Source organism: Rhinoderma darwinii, chromosome 5 (genome assembly GCF_050947455.1).
Source record: "Rhinoderma darwinii isolate aRhiDar2 chromosome 5, aRhiDar2.hap1, whole genome shotgun sequence".
Classification (NCBI taxonomy): domain Eukaryota; kingdom Metazoa; phylum Chordata; class Amphibia; order Anura; family Rhinodermatidae; genus Rhinoderma; species Rhinoderma darwinii.
The window spans coordinates 190436679-190458273 of NC_134691.1; the positions used below are offsets into that span (position 1 = coordinate 190436679).

Sequence of the window (21595 nt, forward strand, 5' to 3'; positions counted from 1 at the left end):
TTTGTTAATGGCTGCACAGTGTTGTGGGTAAAAGTTGTAGCCTCAGTGATGTAACTGGCCCGTTACATTACTAGGGCTACTCCAGGGAAGCACCAGTGAAATAGCACCCGAGATAGCAGCTGGGGACCCTGGCTGTAAACATCTTCTAGTTGCGGGGGATAGGGCCGCCATGTGGGCGGACAGCCTCTGCTTTTTCAGGAAGCGCCAGCAATAATTGTCCATATATGGACAGTTACATCACGGGAGCTTTCCGACGCATACATTTACCAGAGTCCTGTGACGGATGCCATACGGCGATATCCGTCACCCATAGGCCCCCATGTTAAAAAAAACTTATACCATGCGACATACTTATTTTTTTTGCAGGATTTGGAGGTATGCAAAAACAGTCTAATACGCTATTTCGTACTTAAAAATAAAAAAGTATTCTGTCGTATGCCAGCCCGACAGTCGTGGGGCTAATGGAGCCCTTTGGACACGTTTACCGTGTACGTTGGGAGCTTTTAAAAAGTACACGGTAGACCCTGTTTACATAACGTTATTTGCCTTCCATTGGAGGTATACATCGGGAGGTGTCCCAATGTATACCTCCGACAGAAGGCACCGACGTATCCCACTGTATAGGCATGCAGTGGGATATGTCGGCTAAACTCCCTGGGCACAGCGCTACTTTAGCTGAGCCTGGGAAAGCACCTGATGTCACTGTCCATATATGGACAGCGATGTCAGGGGCTTTGAACTATGGAGTCCCCAGCCAGAGCGCTGCAAGCGCTCTGGCTGGGGACTCCTATCTTGGGAAAGCCCTTCATGTCACTGCCCATATATGGATAGTGACATTAGCGGCTTTGAGATGCCGGAATCCCTGGCCCTAGCTTCGGCAACAGTCTGGCCGGGAATTCCGCTCCTGGAGGAGACCCTGACGTCACTGTCCATATGGACAGTAACGCCAGGGGTATCTCTAGTCCTGAAATCCTCAGCAGAGGATGCTCTGGCTAGGAACTCTGTAGTTAAAAGCCCCTAACATCACTGCCCATGTATGGACAGTGACATCAGGGGCTTCTCCAGTCCCGGGTAGAGCGATACAGATGCCTAGGCCAGAGATTCCCTAGTTGAAAGTCCCTGACATTGCCGTCCATACATGGACAGTGACATCAGGGGCTTCCTCAGGGCTGAAATTCCTGGGCCTATCGCTACTTTATGCTCTTTTTGGGGATTCCAGCCCTAGGAAAGCTCCGCAAGGTATACATTTAACGTATACCTGTGACGGATGCCATACAGGGGCATCCGTCACACATAGGCTCTTATGTAAAAAAATGTATACCGGGTGGTATGTTTTTTTTTTTGCGGGATCCCTCAGGATGTTGTAGCGCAGTAAACTACATTATTCCATCCTCCATACAAAAGGTATACCAGCCACACGGAGGCCAAAAGTTCACTCTTTTGGACTCTGTCAGGCTAATGGACATGTATGTAGAGAGCTTTGCCAACGTACATGCTAAACATAGGGTCAAAATGTGATGTGAACATAGCCCTAAACGTGGGATTAAAACGCAGTGTGAAAGGGGCCTAAAGCGAAGATTAGTATTTTAGTCAGATTATTGTCATGGAGAGAGTTGTGCCGTGTTCTGGTTCTTGTGTGCTGCCGGTAGAAGCAGTGAGGTTCCAGCCTGAGGTAGATAAACGCAATGGTAACTGGAGGCTTTGTTGTGCAGCGTCTCATATCACCGCCTGTTACTAGCCTGGAGATGAGCGCTCACCACAAGAATTACCGCCCTGTCCTCATTTCGTGAAGGGTCAGAGCGCCTGAGCTCCCAGCCAGGCACATGATCTGGAGGGAAGCAGAGAAAGGAGGAGGAGGCAGGGTCGGCTCTCAGGACAAGAGAGGAGGGGCGGCCATAGACACGTCAGGAGGGCTCTGAGAAAGTGAAAGGAAGCGGCTATACGGGGACAGGAGCTGAACACTTCCCCTGATTTGGCTGAGGCAGGGAAGCGGTGCTGGGCGCCCATAGAGCTCCATATACGGCGGGGATGTGTCCCTGGTACGCAGCCTTCACTGTGAGTAGTCGTGTGGTGGCCGGGGAGGTTACACTTACTGCTGGCAGCTATGGGGCTTCCCGTCACTACGGTATAATGGAGCGCTGTGACAGGGGTTCCTAGTACTCCCTGCCCTATCTACTCTGTACGTTATACATAGGCAGTCCAAGGTTCACAGGTGTCCGCAGCTCTGACACTAGAATCCCAACAGTGTGTGTGTATGTATGTATGTATATATATATATGAGTCCTTCCAGTGTAAAGTATATGTCCGGTCTGGAGCTGCTTGTTCTTAATAGTAAATATTTGAGAATTGCATAAATAGCAATTCCTCAATGTATTATTTTACCCCCCCCCCCCCCTGTTAAACTACCTATAGGTTAGCTAAAGATTAATGTTATCAAACCTCAATGTTCTGATAAATTGTTTGTTTTCCATCAACCAAGGATGAAACAGTCAGGCTAGGGCGACGCGGGGTCGCTTGCTTGTTGCGGTTACATTTTATCGTTACTGCTACCCTATGTGTGAAAAAGTCATCGCTAGCGTCAAACGTGTCGGAATTCTTGCAATCGTCTCACAGAATTCGCTGTGGTTAGTGCAGTGGATATTTGTGGGGAGTATCTGTTTGTGTAAGCCGAACAATAATCTTATCTGAAAATCCTTACAAACCATGGATGGTGTTAGTCTAGGTATAACGCTGAATGACAGTCTGTAGTCTGCTGACCGGTTGTCAGGGAAGTGATTCTACTAAAGGGGCATTCTGGGTATGATAGAAAGGAGTACTTGTGTCTAAGATGATTTCTGATGGTCCCTTTCCTGGTCTTTATGCTCTCTAAAGTACCAGGGCACTTAAGGCTCTGTTCACATCGCAGTTTTTGGCTACACTTTTTAGTTCCGCATAAAAAAAATGTATGACGTTTTATACCCCGGCCCCAAACATATGCCAAAAGGACACTAGTCTTCTCGAATACATCCGATTAATGGGACCAGATGGATGAGTTTGGGTCCGGAGCATTCCCAGTGTATATGTAAAATGTATAACAAAAATGCTGTGTGAATATAGTCTTAGTTGCTGACTGGTTAACTGACAGAAATTCCTTCCTTGTAACTGTATAAGAGCCTTACACTGGTTAGTATGATGTTTGTCAGCAGATTGGTATAGAGTGGAAACTCCTTGAATTCCAATAGTGAGAGAACCTCACCAGTCTTCATCAAGTTTCATACAAGGCAAGTGTTAAAGGGGTATTCCCATCTCGGACATTGATGGCATATCCACAGGACTCGGACCTATCTCTAGAATGGAGCCCACTGACCCCTGGCCTACTTGCTCCTGCTGTCGCTGGGCTCCGACCACAGACTTACAAGGTGACGAGGAGTACAGAAACAGCCAAGCTCGCTGTGCTACGCTGTTTCCAGAACTCCTATTCACTTCTGTAAGAGTTCTGGAAACAATGTAGCAAAATGTGCTTGGCTGTTTCCGGAAAACCTGGCCATCTTGTAAAGTGGTGGCCGGAGCCCAGTGTCAGCGGGTGAAGTTAGGACGAGGGTCGATAGGCCAGAGGTGGGACCCACGTCTATTAGACATTTATGGCATATCCTGTGGATATGTCCGAGATGGGAATACCCCTTTAATGGAGTTGTCCGGTGTTAACAACCCCATTTTTTTTTTGACTGGGTCCCCCAACAACAAACTTCTTGCAGGAGGTCTAAATATTGTGACCTCATGCGATCATCTGTTCTCACAGTGGAAGTGACCAATGAATAATAAAGTATTACATGATGCCAATTGAAACCAATGACTGATAGATTAGGGTCCTGAATTGGTGAATCCTAGTGCCCTAATGGGGTATTTCAAAAGTTCTAACCAGAAAACCCTTTTAATTGTAATGTTTTAATCAGAATTCCCATTTACTAACCGTATATTACAAAAGTTCTATTTAATTTAATACTCTGTTATATTAATTTCTATCTTGCTTTTATATCTTTCATATTACATAATCAGACAGGGTTGTTTGTTCCTATTGATGGGATACAATAGGTCAGGTTGCTCTTCCCTGTTTAAGGCTATGTACACCCTTTTTTTTATTTTTTTTTTTTTTTTTTTTTTTTTTTTTTATTTTTTTTTTTTTAATTTTTAATATGTCAGTCAGTGTGTTTGGGGCAATGGTCAAATTAGTTTTGATTAAATTATTTTACTTTTTGAGATACCGCTGCTTTGTTTTCCGTATACCTAGCAGCTGTATCGTTCGCTGAATCCTGTACCCGTCAGGTCCGCGGGACTGACCGCTTCAGTGAAAGTGGGTCGATCTACCTGTTATCCATCACATCTAAGTTCATAACTTAGGTGTTTGATTACAAGTGGATCCTGTGTGAGAGACACTCAGTACCCGCTGACATTGAACCTGTCAGTCCCACGGACCTGACTGGTACATGATTTAGCGAGTGCTACAGCTACTAAGGTATACAGGATACTAAGCAGCTGTATCTCAAAAAGTGGCGGCACAGACTCGTCTATGGGCACGTGCAAAATTGCGGACGCCTACAGATATGCATCTCCATAATCAAAAAGGATTATGAACTTAAGGTCCCCTTACATGGCACAACACATGGGAACGGGCGTTCCTAAAAATGCTCCATCGCGATTATTGGCTTGTGTAAACAGGCCATCGATCAGCCGATCACATTGTTTCTGCAGGCTATAAAATCATCGTCCGCTGCACATCTCCCTGTGTAAACTGAGGATGTGCTGCCGACAATTATGCAAACCGATGGGGACCGAACGATCGTATTAATGATCCCTTTTACACTATAGCATCGGTCCGTGTTAAAGGGCCTGTTAACGCGTAACGATCAACTTGTCCTATCATCCGTTGGCGCTTGTCGTGGGCAGAAATGTAAATTCACCTTTAGTTTCACATGGAGATGAAGTGAACTTCCCTGCATCACTTTCACAGGACCTCACATTACCAGTTTCTACAAAATGTATGTGACTTCAAGGGGGATTTCCTTTTGGGCATAAGTAGTTTACTAAATGCTGTCAGTTAAAATGTCAATACTAGGATCCCGAGTCCCGATGTCCAACATGTAGTATAGGCTGGGTTCAAACAGAGTTTTTTTTTTTTGCAGGCAGAAAATCTGCCTCAAAATTCCGTTTGGAATTTTGAGGCAGATTTTGCTCTGCCTACACGCAGATTTTCCGCAGCGTTTTTCACCCGCAACCATTGAGCGCCACAGGCAAAAAACGCTGCGAAATACGCTTTCTCTGCTTCCCATTGGTGTCAATGGGAGGTCAGAGATGTAAATGCCCGAAGATAGGGCATGTCGCTTCTTTTTCCAGCTCGCGGGGAAAAACGCCTCCGTCTCCCATTGAAATAATTTTCTGCCATTTTTTTTTTACGTGGTTTCCGCATCAAAAAACATGTAAAAAAACTGTGTGAACTGACCCTAACCCTTGACTCTGCACATGCCTATGCACTATAAACTCTGATATCATTCTGCAGCTGCACATATGTGTGCAGAGATTTAGACCGTGAGCAAAGCAGTCAAGTGATGTCAGATTGACAGGCTACATCCATGGGCGTATTGTTTACATATAGTGATGAGCAATGTCCGTAACCTATGATGTGCTGTAGGAAGTAAATAATGACACAGAGGACCTGCAATCAAAACCTGGACAATCCATTCAAAGTGAGTCATTTTTCTACATTCACATGATTATTTCAAGAGATGGCACTGGCATTTCTGCTTATAAGGGTTCATTCACACGAGCATGTATCACATCCGTGTGACGGCCGTTAAAACAATGCCGTCAAGTGCCGTCTGTCTGCAGTGCGTGGTTCTCGCCTACCCATTGAGGTCAACGGGCGGGTAGGTATGTGAAAAATGCACCAATATAGGACAAGCAGTGAGTTCCACGCAGCGAACTCTCGCTGCATGAAAACTCACGCATGTGTGAACGGCCCCATTGAAATCAATGGGTCCGATTGCTGCGCTTGATTTCCAATCGCAGCACACGGACGTTATTCACGTTCCTGTGAATGGGCCCTAAATATGAGACCCAGTGAGTAAAGAAGAAACCAAAAGAATTACCAGAATGCATACATGAGGCGTAAGGATCCAGAGTAGCATAGGCAAGAAAATACAATACCCGGATAACCGGTAATGTTCTCAAGGAATACCACTCGGTGATAATACTTTGTTTTGTTATGAGTTTTGTCAAAATTACAAACTACCGCAGAATTAGACTTATCCAGGACATTATATTCTAGAAAAAGAAGAAAAGGAGAATCTCTGATTGCAGTGCAAATGATAGCAGGGGAGCAGCAAGAAATGGCGTCTTTTTTTCTAATGCACATTACACCTTTTATTTTAGTGCATTTCATTTGATAAATGTGCTCCAATATCTACTATCAATGAAACATTTTCTGGGTGCATTACAGCGTAGGTGTAGACGTAACTGAGCATGATGTGAAATACTCGAAATAGTTCTAGGAAAGAAAAAAAACATTGTTTACAACCGCATGTTAAAATGCAAATGCGCTTGCAGTTTTTTCTACCCCATTTCAAGTGCATGGAAGAGATGTATCTATTCTGTCGCATTATGCATGCATTTAGGAGCCGGAGAATATTGAAAGTGGTGCATGTGGCATGATAAATTTAGTGCACCTGTAAATATTGGCACACGCTGTTAATATATTTGGAGCATACAACTTTTTTTTAATCCCTTTTAAAACTGTTGAGGTATGTGTAAAAAGTGGCAATAACACACATGCAGGCATAGATTTGTGCTAGAAATTCGCGTCATTACCATATAGGTTTCCTTGGAGACCATTCCCACTTTTCTTGTTGCTTTTCAAATTTGATAGATAAAAATAAGTCACAAATTTGTTGCAATTTTTTTGTCACAATTTAATACAAAACTATTGTCATCTGAGTAGTAAATGTGGGCCTTAAACGGGTTTTCCCACACTCCTAAAGTATCACCTATCCACAGGATAGGTGATAATTTTCCACTGGGACACCCACCGATCGTGCCAACAGGGGTCCCGAAATCCCTGGTCCTCCACAGTGCTCGAGCGCTGTACTCGGCTATTTCTGTTATTCCCATAGACTTTTAATGGAGCGGCAGTGCGTATGCTTGACCACCGCTCCATTCAATGTCCTCCTCACTGCAGTCGATCAGTGATTTATAAACCGGGGTTCGGAACCCCCGTTTTCACGATCAGTGGGGCCCCCAGCGATCAGAAAATTATCACCTATTCTGTGAATAGTATTAAAGTTTATGATTGTGTGAAAAACCCTTTAATCCTTTCGTGACCAGGGATCATTGATGCCCCAGTGTCCAGGTCAAATTTTCCATTTCTGATATGCACTTCTTTAAACGATGATATATATATATTTTAGGCTTCCTTCACATCTGCGTTGGGGTCCCGTTCTGCTGGAGCTTTCTGTCAGAACGGGACCCTGAACAGACACAAACGGAAACCAGAGGTTGATTTCAAATGTGACAGATCCGTTAAATTTTTTTTATTCGTTAGGGTTTTTTTGTCCCAGCCACCTGAAAACCCCACACTGCCCACTGTAGATAGTGCCCACAGTGTCCCCTGTAGGTAGTGCCCATATAATGCCACAGTGCCCATTTTGATAGTGCTACACCCCTTGTATATAGCACCCCCTGCATATAGCGCCACATCCCCATAAATGGCAACCCCTTCCTGCAGATGGCACCAATGTAGCTCCCTGTAGGAGCGGAATCCCTCTGGCCAGGAATTCCTCTCCAGGAGTAGCCCCTGACTTCACTGTGCATTTATGGATAGTGACACCCGGGGCTTCTCTGGTAGCGGAATCCCCGGCCGGAGTGTCAGCCGGGGATTCTTCTTCTAGAAAGAGCCCTTGATGTCATTGTCCAAATGAACAGTGACGTCGGAATCTCTAGAAGAGGAATCCCTGGCCAGAGAGATCTGACGCCAGGGATTCCGCTTCTAGAAGGTGTTTAGATGGCGCTATCTACAGTGGCTGGGGGGGTTGCTATCTACTGGGGGAGTGGCACTATCTACAGCGGGGATTCAGAGACGTCTGGGGCTCCCTCTTTGAGCGGAATCCCTAGCCAGAGCGCTGGCCAGGGATTCCACTCCTAGAGGGAGCTTAGGTGGCACTATCCACAGTGCGGGGTGTATCCGGGGCTCTCAAACCCCCGGGCGACATGAGAGTGCAGCACTGCACTCATTAAACCCTGTTCCGGGCTGCCAAAGTCTTTATACGTGAGAACTGCAGGGGGCATCGGTAGCTGAAACGTATATAGCCGCATGGCAGTCGTGAAGGTTTTAATGGCCGAAAATAAGGTACTGCTAATGTTTAAAGTTTTTCTTCAAAACCAGGTAAGAATCTTCATAGCTATAGACCATTTCCAGCAAGATATGGCGCACCCTTCTTTAGATTTAAGTCAATAGGATTTATAGAAATAACCAAGCCGAGCTTCTGCAAATACATCTGAATTGCCACCTCATCTGGTGGAACAGGTTCCAGGGATTCACGTTTTCTCTATAGCTCTGTCCCCCATCTATTAGACATTTATTAAAATAAATTTATGAATCTTATGACTCTATTGATAAATCTCCAATGTTCTACAGATTTTTTTTTTCTGACTTGTCAACATTTAGACCTGGCTGCAGCTTCTCTTTCACTGTCATTCAACCTTAACCGCTGCCTCGACATGCAGTCAGGTGCTGACGTGTCTCTCTCTTCATATTCAGTCTTTTTATTTCCTCTACATCATTTCTATTACAGTTAAACAGTGTTGCCCTGCCAATAATAAGGTTTCAAGTTAAATATTAACTTAAGAATTTTATTATATGTCTTGATTTCTGGCAGGTATGGGAATTTTCATTTTCTAATAAGAGTTACTTGTATGCAAAACATTTGCAAAATCCACACACCCTTTTTTTTTTTTTTTTCTTTTCTATACATTTGTACAGCAGTGGCTTTTATAACTTTATGGACTTTATTGATTGTAGCAGTTTAATTTAATACAGTTGTGTGTTTCCATGTTATCATAGTGTTGTACCTATAACAGAAAGTCCGTAATAATCCTCAGCCGTACCATCTGACCATAAAGCATGTCCATTCAGCAACATTTCCCATGTGATCTAACGTCTTTCTTCTTTCAGACTTTCAGTGTTCGTTGAGCTGGTGCTTGGCCAGATCAGAAGTCTCATGCCATGAGGATCCGGCTGAGGAGATGCTCACTTATTGTGAAGACTTTTGTATTGGTTGGACTTTTCATGGTTACCTATATGGTGGTGGAACTTTCTGTTTCTTCTTCCTCCACTATGGAGAAAGAGGGCCAAGCTTCAAATAAGAGGTTGGGGAAAGATTTACCTGCGACAGAGGAGAAAGTGGAGGACCTAAGCCGTCCGCTTTACAATAAACCTCGCCCAAATCCAAATGCACCTGGAGAGTGGGGCAAAGCAGCTCATCTGCAACTTAATTCTGCAGAAAAGAAGATGCAGGAGGAAAGCATTGAAAAGTATGCTATTAATATTTATCTGAGTGACCAGATATCATTGCATCGGCACATCCAGGATAACAGAATGTATGAGTAAGTAATGAAGATGGTCCTTCATAACATTGTCTAAAGTTCTCAATAACTGGGTAGCAAGGTCTATGTCTAAAACAGTCTCCCCGGCCTCTGGTGTGTTGGATGTCATGCCATCTGATCTGGTCCACTAGTTTGTGGATCACAACAAAGAGGGATTGTTGAAGAAACCTCTTGGATATCTGGAGGTTGATATTCCCAAATAGATGATTTTGCTGATTTGTAAGCAGTACCGAATATCTCTAGATAGTATGTTTTTGTTTCTTTTATTTATTTTTTTTTTTATTATTTGAGTTTCAATACAGTCAAGATGTTTTATGTAAGTGGAGATGAATGAATTGATTTACATATTTGCTGGTCTGTAGAAAATAATAGGTCAATTTATTTACCCAATGCAATCCATTCAACCAATACATGTAAATGAAAGGTGAATAATAAACCAATTTTGTAAATTGGCGAGTCTCAAATCAGTCTACTATGCTATTGCTTCCGGCAAAACGACAGATCCGGTGCACAACAGAGACAAACTGAAACCAAGGGCACCGGATCAGTCAACATTGAAATCAATGTTGATGGAAACCTCTAGTTTCCGTTTGTGTCTGTTCAGGGTCCCGTTCTGACGGAACGCTCCGATTGAACGTCAGAACGGGACCCCAACGCAGATGTGAACAGAGCCTTAGTCTTTATCTGATTAGACAATGAAAAGTGGCTTCAAGTTTGGTCTGTGTGGTTTACTTTAAAGAGGCTCTGTCACCAGATTATAAGTGCCCTATCTCCTACATAATGTGATCGGCGCTGTAATGTAGATCAGAGCAGTGGTTTTTATTTTGAAAAACGATCATTTTTGAGCAAGTTATGAGCAATTTTAGATTTATGCTAATTAGTTTCTTAATGACCAACTGGGCGTGTTTTTACTTTTACCAAGTGGGCGTTGTAAAGAGGAGTGTATGAGGCTGACCAATCAGTGACCAATCAGCGTCATTCATACTTCTTTCACTGCACAATCACACTGTGCTGTTGATCATGCTGGGCTGGAACAATGAGAAGTGTATGACGCTGATTGTACTCCAATGAGTGCTACGTCCCCTTCATTCTCCTTATAAATTATATCCCAGATGTTGGACACGCACCGATTTCACACGTCCTTGGGATCTGCCACTAATGTTATATCGAAGTGGTCAGGAAACTGTATAGAGCAAACACGACAGACAGACTGTACTTACTGCCTGACTGCAGCATTTACAGTGGTCATTAACCATTTTGGTCGGTACTGTTGGGGCATCAGTCACTGCAGAGAAGGGTGAGGAGGTGGTGGTGTTCTCTCCTAATTCCTCTTTAATCTCTGGCACTGATTCGCCAGCGTGGACATATGACCTATATTATATAGGTCTATTCATCCATTTCCATATGTTTTCTGGGTAGAATCTGTCTATCTGTGTGTGTGTAGTGTATGACATAACCCTGCACAGCGCACACATTAGATACAGCACTGCTGGCAGCCAGTACACTCCACAGCCTCAACACTACAACTGAGGGTGTGCCTTCAGCAGAACGGTCAGATATACTTCTCATATACTACACCCCCTTCATAACAGCTGATCGGCGGGGGTCACGTGAGTCGGACCCAGACTAGTCAGCTATTGATGGCCTATCCTAAGGATAGGCCTTCAATTTTTTAGGGACTGGACAACCCCTTTAATGGGCCATAAGTTATAATCACTACATAAAATCACAGCCTCTGATGGTAGTGACAAGGACTCTTTGTCGCTAGAATTTTTTTTTATTTTTTTTTTAGTTAAGCAATCATTATTTGAGTGATTACACATTGTTTTAAGTTTTTCACAAGTCAGGAAATATTATAAATTAGATTCTAATTTATAATATTTCCATGTGCTGGTCACTAGAGGGAGCAGTTCCCAAAATTGGCAGCATGGTCAATGTGGTAAAGCAACCTCATTGCTTTATGCTTCAAATTTGGGGTAGACACACTTCGCATATGGCTGGAAGCAGCGGCCGGAAGTCGTCATCTTACTTTCTGGCAGCGGCTTCCGGTCCACATGAAAATGGCGGCGGATTTCGCTCTGCTAACGAGCTTCATTTTGGTCTGTGTGGGAGCAGCGCGTGCGCTGTTCCCACACAGACGGCGTACACTGCAGTGAATGGAACGGCTCCTGCTCCCATTCTCTATGGGGATGCATGTGCCATATTCCATCTCTGTATGTGTCGTTGATCGACACATACAGAGATGGAAAAAAAAAATGGCAGCCCCCATAGAGAAGTAAAAATATAAAAAAAAGTAGAACACACGAACACAAATACATTTTTTTTTTTTTTTTTTATCATACTAAAAGCAATATGATAAAGAAAAAAAAAATATTTCATGACACCTTCCCTTTAAATGGTGCCAGGACAACTAGAAGAAATATTTTAGTCCTCTTCCCTCCCCTTCCACACAGTGATAGACCGCTCTCCCTTTATACAAACTCTAAGGGTATGTGCACACGTAAACTGCCATTACGGCTGAAATTACAGACTGTTTTCAGGAGAGAACAGCTCCGTCATTTCAGATGTAATTGCTCGTACTCGCATTATGCGGGGCGTCTTTGACGGCCGTAATTTTGATCTGTTCTTCATTGAATTCAATGAAAAATGGCTCCGATTACGTCCAAAGAAGTGTCCTGCACTTCTTTGACGAGGCAGTCATTTTACGCGTCGTCGTTTGACAGCTGTCAAACGACGACGCGTAAATGACAGGTCGTCGGCACAGTACGTCGGCAAACCCATTCAAATGAATGGGCAGATGTTTGCCGATTGTATTGTAGCCGTATTTTCAGGTGTAAATCGAGGCATAATACGCCTCGTTTACACCTGAAAATGGGTCGTGTAAACCCAGCCTAATACAGCAAGAACTGTCAATCACTCTGTATGGGCATGGGAAAGAACTCAAAGACTTTTGAAACCACAGACGAACAATCGGATGTTTAAAAATTTGTCGTGGCGTATCTAATGCTCCATTTCTCCGCATCAACGTCTGGTAAGTGTCGCTACGAGCAGCATTACCAATTGTGTCACTGATGACTATTTCACAAGATTAATAAAGATGAGCAGTCGTTCACAACATGATTGACAATTTTGGTGGTGCAAATACGCCATCCATTCTTCTTTCATTCTTAATAATTATAAGAAAAAAACAAAACCACATTTATTTCTCTTTGGGACACAGAAGAGCGCAAGCATCCCAGGGTAGGCATATGTCTGTACCACCACTGGCTGTGAGTAATCTGCCCATGTATGCTTTAAGTTTGGTTCTGAGCCATTTTCTTACTGTTCTGGCAGTGTCAATTCTGATATTTCTATGGACCAGATAAAATGTACAAATAGTTAAAGAGTTTGGAGTTTCCGACTAGCCGCAGACAATCCGCTTCTGGATCATATGTTTCTTTTATCTGGAATTGGGACATTACTTGATACCTCAGGGAACAGGAGGGCTTCGGCTTTTAACTGCTTACCTTTTCAGTGTGGCTGGTGTGCACAAAGACTACATTATCCAAGCACTCTGTGCTCTGCCAGTTTCTCATTGAAGATGCCATACACATCTACGCTGTGATATAGAGCAACCTTGCCCTAAAGCAATATGCTGAAGGTGGCATCTTTCCAGTTCTAAGTGCAAGTACTTGAAAGAATGTCTTGTTTATCCCAGATAGTGCCTTCTGCCTTTTGTTTGATTTTCTTTTGTTTGCTTTAGCTTATTCATGTCCAAGGGTTGTTTTCTCAAGTTCCATTACTAGTTGGTTTGTATTTAGTCTGTCTAGGAGCATACATTCTGCCATACAAAGTATTTGTTTTCTGCCATTTCAGATTTGGCAACAATGTTGCTTTTATAGCTCTGCACTTGTAGAAAGGATTATATGAAGGGTTCCTGCAGGATTGGGTATATTTTATTACTATAAATAACATTATACTAGTAGTTCATTGTCAAAAATAGTTTTGTGTATATTGGCGGCTTCCTGTGTTCTCAGTCACAGTCAAAAGCCATATATACAATATTGATTTTCTATATCTTTGAAAGATTCCCATAACAAGTAATTTTTTTTTATTTTTTTTTTCAGGTGTAAATCCAAAGCTTACAATTACAGGAAACTTCCAACCACATCTGTTATTATTGCGTTTTACAATGAGGCAATGTCCACTTTACTCCGCACGATACACAGTGTCTTAGAAATGTCACCATCAGTACTCTTAAGAGAAATCATATTAGTAGATGACTTCAGCGATAAAGGTACTTGAGGAAGTGTAAAGTATATTATTGTGTAATAACATTTGATCGTCCTTGTAAATAATGTAATTGCCTCTTTGCTGCATTCACAAATGAGTCATTTGGATAATAAACTTTGGAAGGTTCCCAAAGAATGAAGATAAAATTAAAAGATAGAAGTAAAATTTATGTGACATATTTATTGCATGTATTATCTATCGCATATCTGTGAAAGAGGCATATGTAAATAAACAGTGTCCTCCCTCCCTAGGCTATGTTCACATCACGCTTTGCATGTGCCAGGCAGAGCTACCGACATGCATGCTAGGTGTATCCATAGGGTTACATTAGGTTGACAAAGGCTAAAAAAAAAGTGCCCTTTTGGCCTGCGCCGAGCCGGCCATAAGTTGATATACCACAAAAACGTATACTTCTGACACAGGCTGTGTTTACATTGTGTTTATAGCCGAACAGCTGCGATACGTAAAAAAAACAAAATAAAAAAATTGAGATTGGAGACCAACTTTAAACTTGAGCATTTGAGAAAGTTAGTGATATTTATAACTCTTTAATCTTATACTTGTTCGAGTGAATTTTGTCCTGGTATAGAATTATGGTAGATAGTAAATAATATATATAAATATCAATGGTAAGTAATGAATAAGGCACAGGATTTTTATTATTTTTTGTTTCTTTTAAATTGCTTCCTAATTTTAGAATTGTTCAAACAAATTCTGACCCTGTTGGATTTATTGTAAACTATGATTTTACAGTAAATGTTTTTTTTTTTTTTTTTTTTTTTTAGTTTTTCTGAAGTCACAGCTTGAAAACTACATCAGCTCACTGGAGAGAGTGCGTTTAATCAGGACAACAAAACGTGAAGGACTTGTACGAGCACGATTGATTGGTGCAACCTACGCCACTGGTGATGTGCTGACTTTCCTGGACTGCCATTGTGAATGCATCAGTGGCTGGCTGGAACCACTACTAGAGAGGTATGTGAATAAGCCAGTAAAACATGCGGCGTATTATACCCATGTTTTAGGCCAAGTTCACACCGAGTATTTTGCAAGCTGAAAAAAATCTTATGACCTGCCTGCGCTTTTTTTGCCGTGGCTTTTGCAGCATTTTTCGCCTGCAGCCGTTGAGGAACACGGGCAAAAAAACGCCTCAAAACGCTTTTTCTGCCTCCCATTGATTTCATAGGCGGAATCGCAGCATTTTACTGTACACTTCCTTTTTACTTGGGTTTACTTCAAGTTCTGCAGCATAGAAACCATTGTTTTACATCTTGTATCAGTGGCACTGTTTTTGATCCCGTGACCCTCAGTGGATGATTGACTGCTAGTTTAAATATTTTATTGCAGGATCGGAGAAAATGAAACCGCAGTAGTCTGTCCTGTAATTGATACTGTTGACTGGAACACCTTTGAGTTTTACATGCAAACTGGTGAACCTATGATCGGTGGATTTGACTGGCGGTTGACTTTTCAGTGGCATGCAGTCCCGGAACAGGAGCGTCAAAGAAGAAAGTCTAGAATAGATCCTATAAGGTAATCTATATGCAGCAGAATGTAACACTTCACTTTTTTGGTGACCGATCTAGTTTATTCCATTTCCAAAGAATCTTGTGGGTTTATGGCAAATTGTTCCACTACAAATTCTGAATGTTTAAACACGGCCTAACAGAGATGCTCTATACTGACAAACACCCTTACCGCTTTAGGGTGACCGGGCAGCTTAATATGAAAGTGCATACAAATGCCACTTCATGGTTAACCGTCATATGTAGTGATGATGACTAGTGAGACACATACTATGTGATCTGGTGCGCTGATCTGCACCTTTTAGTACACCACACAAAACTGACACCTCATACTCTGCTAGGGCCAATAAGCATGCAGCATACGGCCAAAATGAAAAGCTGCATGAAGTATTAGTTGATATTATAACCAAAATCTGCAAGCTCACATTGTCTTGTTAGATTCTTTTCTATTATATCCATATGCGCTAACTGACCTTTAAAACCGTTTATTGTACAAAATGACCTTTTTTTTTTTTTTAAAGCGTTGCCAACGTTTGTATCTATTGATGATGTGCTGAGGTCTCTATTGGCGATTTCAATAGTTTTACAGTTTGTTGGTTGAGTTCCTATTATTCCTTAATGTGACTTTGTGTATATAAGATACATGTTACCACCACTAGTTTTTCAAGTGAGTTGATTTACATGGACTTATTTTTTACTTTAATTTTTACCCCCCCCCCCCCTCTGTTCTACTAAGGATACTACCCTGCCTACAACTGGAGAACTGTTGAGGCTAAGGCCCTGTTGAAGTCACATTTTTGCCCTACATTTAGCGTGTACATCAGAAAAGCTTCCGATGTACACGCTAAACGTGTCCATAGGGCTACGTTTTTGGCCTCCATCGAGCTGGTACACATCAGTATATATATATATATATATTTATTTTTTATTTCTTTATAGGATGTAACAGTAGGTCTTATACTCATTGTTAGGGTCCATGCACGAAGATATACTTGGTTTTTGAATACGTTCTTGTCTATACACGATTTATACATTGATCTTACATGTATCTTGACAAGATTTTCCTGAATGTACCAATAGGTCTTTGTAAGCGCATAGTAGACTATGATATTCCAATTATCATACAGCATACAGTGATAAATTTGGTGCATTTTGTGACTGCCTGGTCTGAGTTTATGCATTAGTAAATGTGGGGCTTTGACTTGCATGCAATCTTGTGGAGTGCATCTGTCACTCAACAGTTAAAATCATTGTAGACATTGTAGCACTACAGAAAGTCTGTGTAGCCTTAGCCTAAATAGTGACATGTGACTTATTGATTTAGACTATTTACATCTTTGCAACCAATTTGTTTTATTGCTCCACTGCTTCAAAAATGAAAAAAGGAAGCAACGTAGCGAATCGCTTTAGTAAAGCTTTCATATTGGTTTTTTTCTATAGATTCTATGCAGACCTTTGTGTCTCTATGGTAATAGACTACAAACCAACCCTGTGTAGTCAGATCATGCAGTCATACTCTCTTATCTGTCATATACTCCTTGCTAACTTACCAAAATGTAGGGGACTGATGGACAAGACTATGACTACTGGATCGGACTACACTTTTTTGTTTAGCTGTTGCCATAGAGATGCATTGTAGTATAAAGAAAATAGGGCTTTTATAAAGCAGATCTGTCACTTCTTTATGCTGACCTGTTAGAGGGCAGCATAAAGAAGTGGAAGGCCCGCTGATTTCAGCGTGCTATTGTTTTGTTTAATAATGTTTAGTAGTTTTATAAGTACTTAGGCCTCATGCACACGACCGTGTTTTTGCGGCCGCAATTCCCCTCGAAAATCCACGGGAGAATTGCGGCCCCATTCTTTTCTATGGGGCCGTGCACACGACCGTAGTTTTTTCGGTCCGTGCACGGCCCGGGAGCCCGGACCGCAGATAGAACGGGCATGTCTTATTACGGCCCGGTTCTGCGGGCCGGGCTCATTGAAAACAATGGCCGTGGCCATGTGCATGTCCCACGATTTGCGGGCGGCCTGCGGCTGACAGTCCGCAGCCGGCCGACCCGAAAATCACGGCCGTGCACACGGCTACGGTCGTGTGCATGAGGCCTTAGATTGTATATCTACGGTGCGCGGCCAGCGATGCAGCCAATGAGTCAAAGTATATTCATAAATTCACGCCCCCCCCCCCACGTTCCAGCCGCCGAGTGACCCTTTTTTTTTTTTTTCTATGCACCATAATAGAGAGGAAAGTGTCAACCATCAGCTTTATTTCTGGCCACACGCTGTAACTATAAAATTAGAAATGCTCAAACTACTGAACATTATTAAACTAGTGATAGCACGCTGAAATCCGTGTACCTGGTGCCCTCAAACAGGGTAGCATAAAGAATTGACAGATCTGCTTTAGTCAAAACTTTTTGCAAAGTTGAATCATTTGTAATTAATTTGTTGTGAAAGTGTGGACATAAAGTATCTTTCAGTTATTGGAATATGTGTTATCCGACACAACTTTCACATGCAGCTTTTTTTCTTTTTCTTGCCATTGCTCATGTTAAGTGGATTCTAGCAGAAAAATAAGTTTGTGTCTAGACAGGTTGTCATGGTGCTGTTTTTACAATGTCCATGTCGTCATATTCTAGTCATGTAATCATTACTCCACCCGCATTGTGAGTTCTCCAACGTAGAAGCCTTGAAAATAGCTGTAGGTCAAGGCATTCATGTGCACTTACACCTGTTTGTTAACATTTTATGAAAATTTATTACCAAGATTTAGCATATCTGTATTTGTTGGTAGCCTTGAAATTAAGTCAAGCCAAAAATGCTCAACCGGTGCATCTATGGGTGTGACCCGGCCATCTAAAGGAGTTCTAGTGACCTACCTAGCCTCTATTGTTTGGTGTAGTCACAAGAACATGACCATTATAGTACACAGGACATGTCTCTAAAATAGATCGCTATGTAGTAATGTAATTATAAAACGTAATATACACTTAGTCAGTTCTGAAGCAGACTGCTGACTGCATTGATTATATTAAAGAACTGGATGTAGCTCATCCTTCATTGGTAAAATATGAATTCTCGGGAGGGTACCGTTTTCTGTTGCATGAAAGGTATTTTCCGGTCATTATCCTCATTTTATTTATTTTTCCCTTCTTGTTTGGGATTTTTACAAATCCCATTCACACATTATGGCCTGGAGCCCCACTGTGTGTTGCTCCATCTATTGTCTAAAATGCTAAAAAGAAGCTGCCTACAAAGTGTTATTGTACTGAACAGAGGAAGCCGTAATGTGTGCCAATGATCCATACCACAAGAAATCTGTCTCGCTTGTAATTCTATCCTATCCTTATATATGTATGTGCCTTTCCACCTCACTGCTGTAGAAATCATAGTAATTTTGAAAAAGACCTATGCAGTCATATGCTATGTTGTGTAAATTTTGATGCTTAGAATTGTAGAACTGGTATTAATTTATTATTTTTTTACTATTTCAAGTGTATCAAATGGCAATCTACTGGAGAAACACATTAAGGTAGTTTTCACAACTGCTGGCTTTTTCTTATTTATTTTTTTTTGCTGCGATTATTGCAAAATTGTGGCAAAAACGCTGCAGTTTTGCAAAAGCGCACATTTGATTTTGACACAATTTTGTGATTGTCATGGCAAAAAAGAAAACTTATCCACAAAATCACCACTCATGAATACACCCTAAAGATTGCTAACAATAGCCTGTGCTTTAGACTACATTCACACGAACATGGCCAACCTCTGACGTGAAAAACCGCAGTCCTATCGGGGAAGCGCAAAAAAATAGGACATGTCCTATTTTACCACAGACCCTTCACACGCTCTGTTGAAACAACGGTCGTGTAAACAGCCCCATTGAAATACATGAGTGCGCGTGACAGCCGTTGTTTTAACAAGCGCAAAACGAACGTGATACACTCTCGTCTGAGCACTAAAATAGGGCTGTGATCTGCTAAGAAAACTTGTAACAGCAGGACAAACTATACTCGAGCTCTTATGAGTATTGCTGGATAGCAATTAAATGACACTAAATACATGATTCCAATATTGTCTTTCTTACCTTTTTTAGTCATAAACATTCACTAAAAAATTGCTGTCCAACCTCTCCAAATAGCATCACTTAAACTAAGTAAAGGAGATAGGGGGATAAAAAATGGAATATCCGAGGGCGCAGCTGTACTGAAAATTGCTTTTATTTGTACAACAACTTTGTTGTACAAATAAAAGCAATTTTCAGTACAGCTGCGCCCTCGGATATTCCATTTTTTATCCCCCTATCTCCTGGATCTACATAGTAGATTTTTATCAATCTTCGAACCGGAATTTGGGCTGCAACTGTCTCAACTTAAGTATAACTTGGACACGCATCATGGGATGTTATGCTCCTAGCATAACAACATCAGGTCAGCATAATTGACCACCTTTATCCTATTGTTCTCATATTTTACAGGCTCATGCACTATGTGCGCTTTGTTCCCTTTTTCCCTATAGCGTGATTAAACTAAGTAAAGGTTGTTTAATCTGGAACTTTATGGTCCAGAAATCAAGATTATCTGGCATGTGACATTTTCCCCATACCAAATATATCCACGTTCCTGATGAACAGGAGTTATAAATATTCTTTATGGAATCCTTATGAGCCTTTTATGTAGTTTGGGTGGTGTCCTAAAAACTTTAAGGGTGATCTTGATAAATTTGCATGGTTTTAGCTAGATCCTTCATGATTTCTTTTTAGAAGATAATTGCTGGTACTAGGAGAATGCTCTCTGTTGGAGGCTTTTTATTCACATATCCCCCACCTACTTGGAGAACGAGTTTTCTAACCCTCGGCCGGCAAGCCAAGACAGGAAGTGCCGGACCTATGTAAGCGAAGATGAAGTGGAATGGTGGCTGCATCTGGCTGTTACCTTTTAAAGGGGTTGACTACTTTATGTTTAATATTAATAAATGTGTCGGAAAGATGACTATATTACTAATATCTACCTTTTAAAAGTTCTGCACCGTTTCCTCTATTTATGAGGCCCCCCTTCCTTGTTAGCCAAGCTGTCTATCCCGACAGCACACTGCTTCCCTACAGAAAATAGCCGCAGATGGAGAGGCCTGTGACGAGATATAATCGCAGCCTCCTCCATTAAACACTATGTGCCTGCGCAATCCTGGATGTCCAAGACCTGCGCAAACAAAAGCGCCTAAAATCATTTCAACTGCGCCTGCGTAAGTTCCAGGCGTCCAGGAAACTCGCGCATTCTGTTTCGTGCAACTGTAAAAGAAGGGTAACCTTTGGCATTCCACCCTTCAGAACAAAGTGCTATACCAGGGGTACTCCACTGCTTTTAGTAAAGGTACGTTTACCTGGTTCTGAAGGTCTGAGCTCAACACCAATACTAATGCAGGCTGTGTTGATACTGGTTGGATTTGCTTATGGTGAATCCACCCTGTGGATTTATGGCAGAAATCCGAGGCTTATCCCCTGTAGAAAGAGCCAAACCGTCACAAACTCAACTGTCCCCGTTTCTGCACTGCAGGACATCATCGCGCCACCTGCATTTCAGGAAAAGCACAGAATGGTGGTGCAGGCATCTAATGGAAACTCCCGCCAACGCTAAGTGAGGTAGTTCAATTGTATCTGCATCCAAAGGACGCAGATACAATTGTGTGCAGTGGTCAGGATAGAAGACTTCCGCTGTTAAGATTCAGACCAGGGTCTGCCAGTTGAGTATCTCTGTACTGTACTATACTCTACTGATAAGCTGTCAACCTCTCAGATCTTTATGGGTAAAATTTTGAATAGTTCATAACCATATACAATGCATTCGGAAAGTCTTCAGACCCTTTAAGTTTTTTCACATTTTGTTATGTTGAGGCCTTGTGCTAAAATCTATAAAAAAAATGCACGTTTTTTTCCATCATTCTGTGCTCAATACCCTACAATGACAAATTGAAAACAGAATGTTAGTAATTTTTGCTAATTTATTGAATAGGAAAAACTAAAATATTGCATTGACATAAGTATTCAGACCCTTTACTCAGTACTTAGTTGAAGCACCTTTGGTAGCGATAACCGCCTCCAGTCTACTTTGGTATGATGCCACAGGGTTTGCACACCTGGATTTGGTGATTTTCTGCCATTCTCCTCTGCAGAT

The 21595-nt window shown here is 41.9% G+C and overlaps 1 protein-coding gene across 1 annotated transcript in view; it reads left to right on the forward strand.

The window, feature by feature from the left end:
• Window positions 1–1782: 1782 nt before the first annotated feature.
• The window catches only part of GALNT4 (polypeptide N-acetylgalactosaminyltransferase 4), a 42783-nt gene continuing 22970 nt past the window's right edge, over window positions 1783–21595 (forward strand). Inside the window, exons 1-5 of the mRNA XM_075826831.1 lie at window positions 1783–2055; window positions 9200–9630; window positions 13737–13906; window positions 14688–14877; window positions 15250–15435. Coding sequence (XP_075682946.1) covers window positions 9251–9630; window positions 13737–13906; window positions 14688–14877; window positions 15250–15435 — 926 coding nt within the window. The 5' untranslated portion in view covers window positions 1783–2055; window positions 9200–9250. The remainder of the gene's footprint in view (window positions 2056–9199; window positions 9631–13736; window positions 13907–14687; window positions 14878–15249; window positions 15436–21595) is intronic.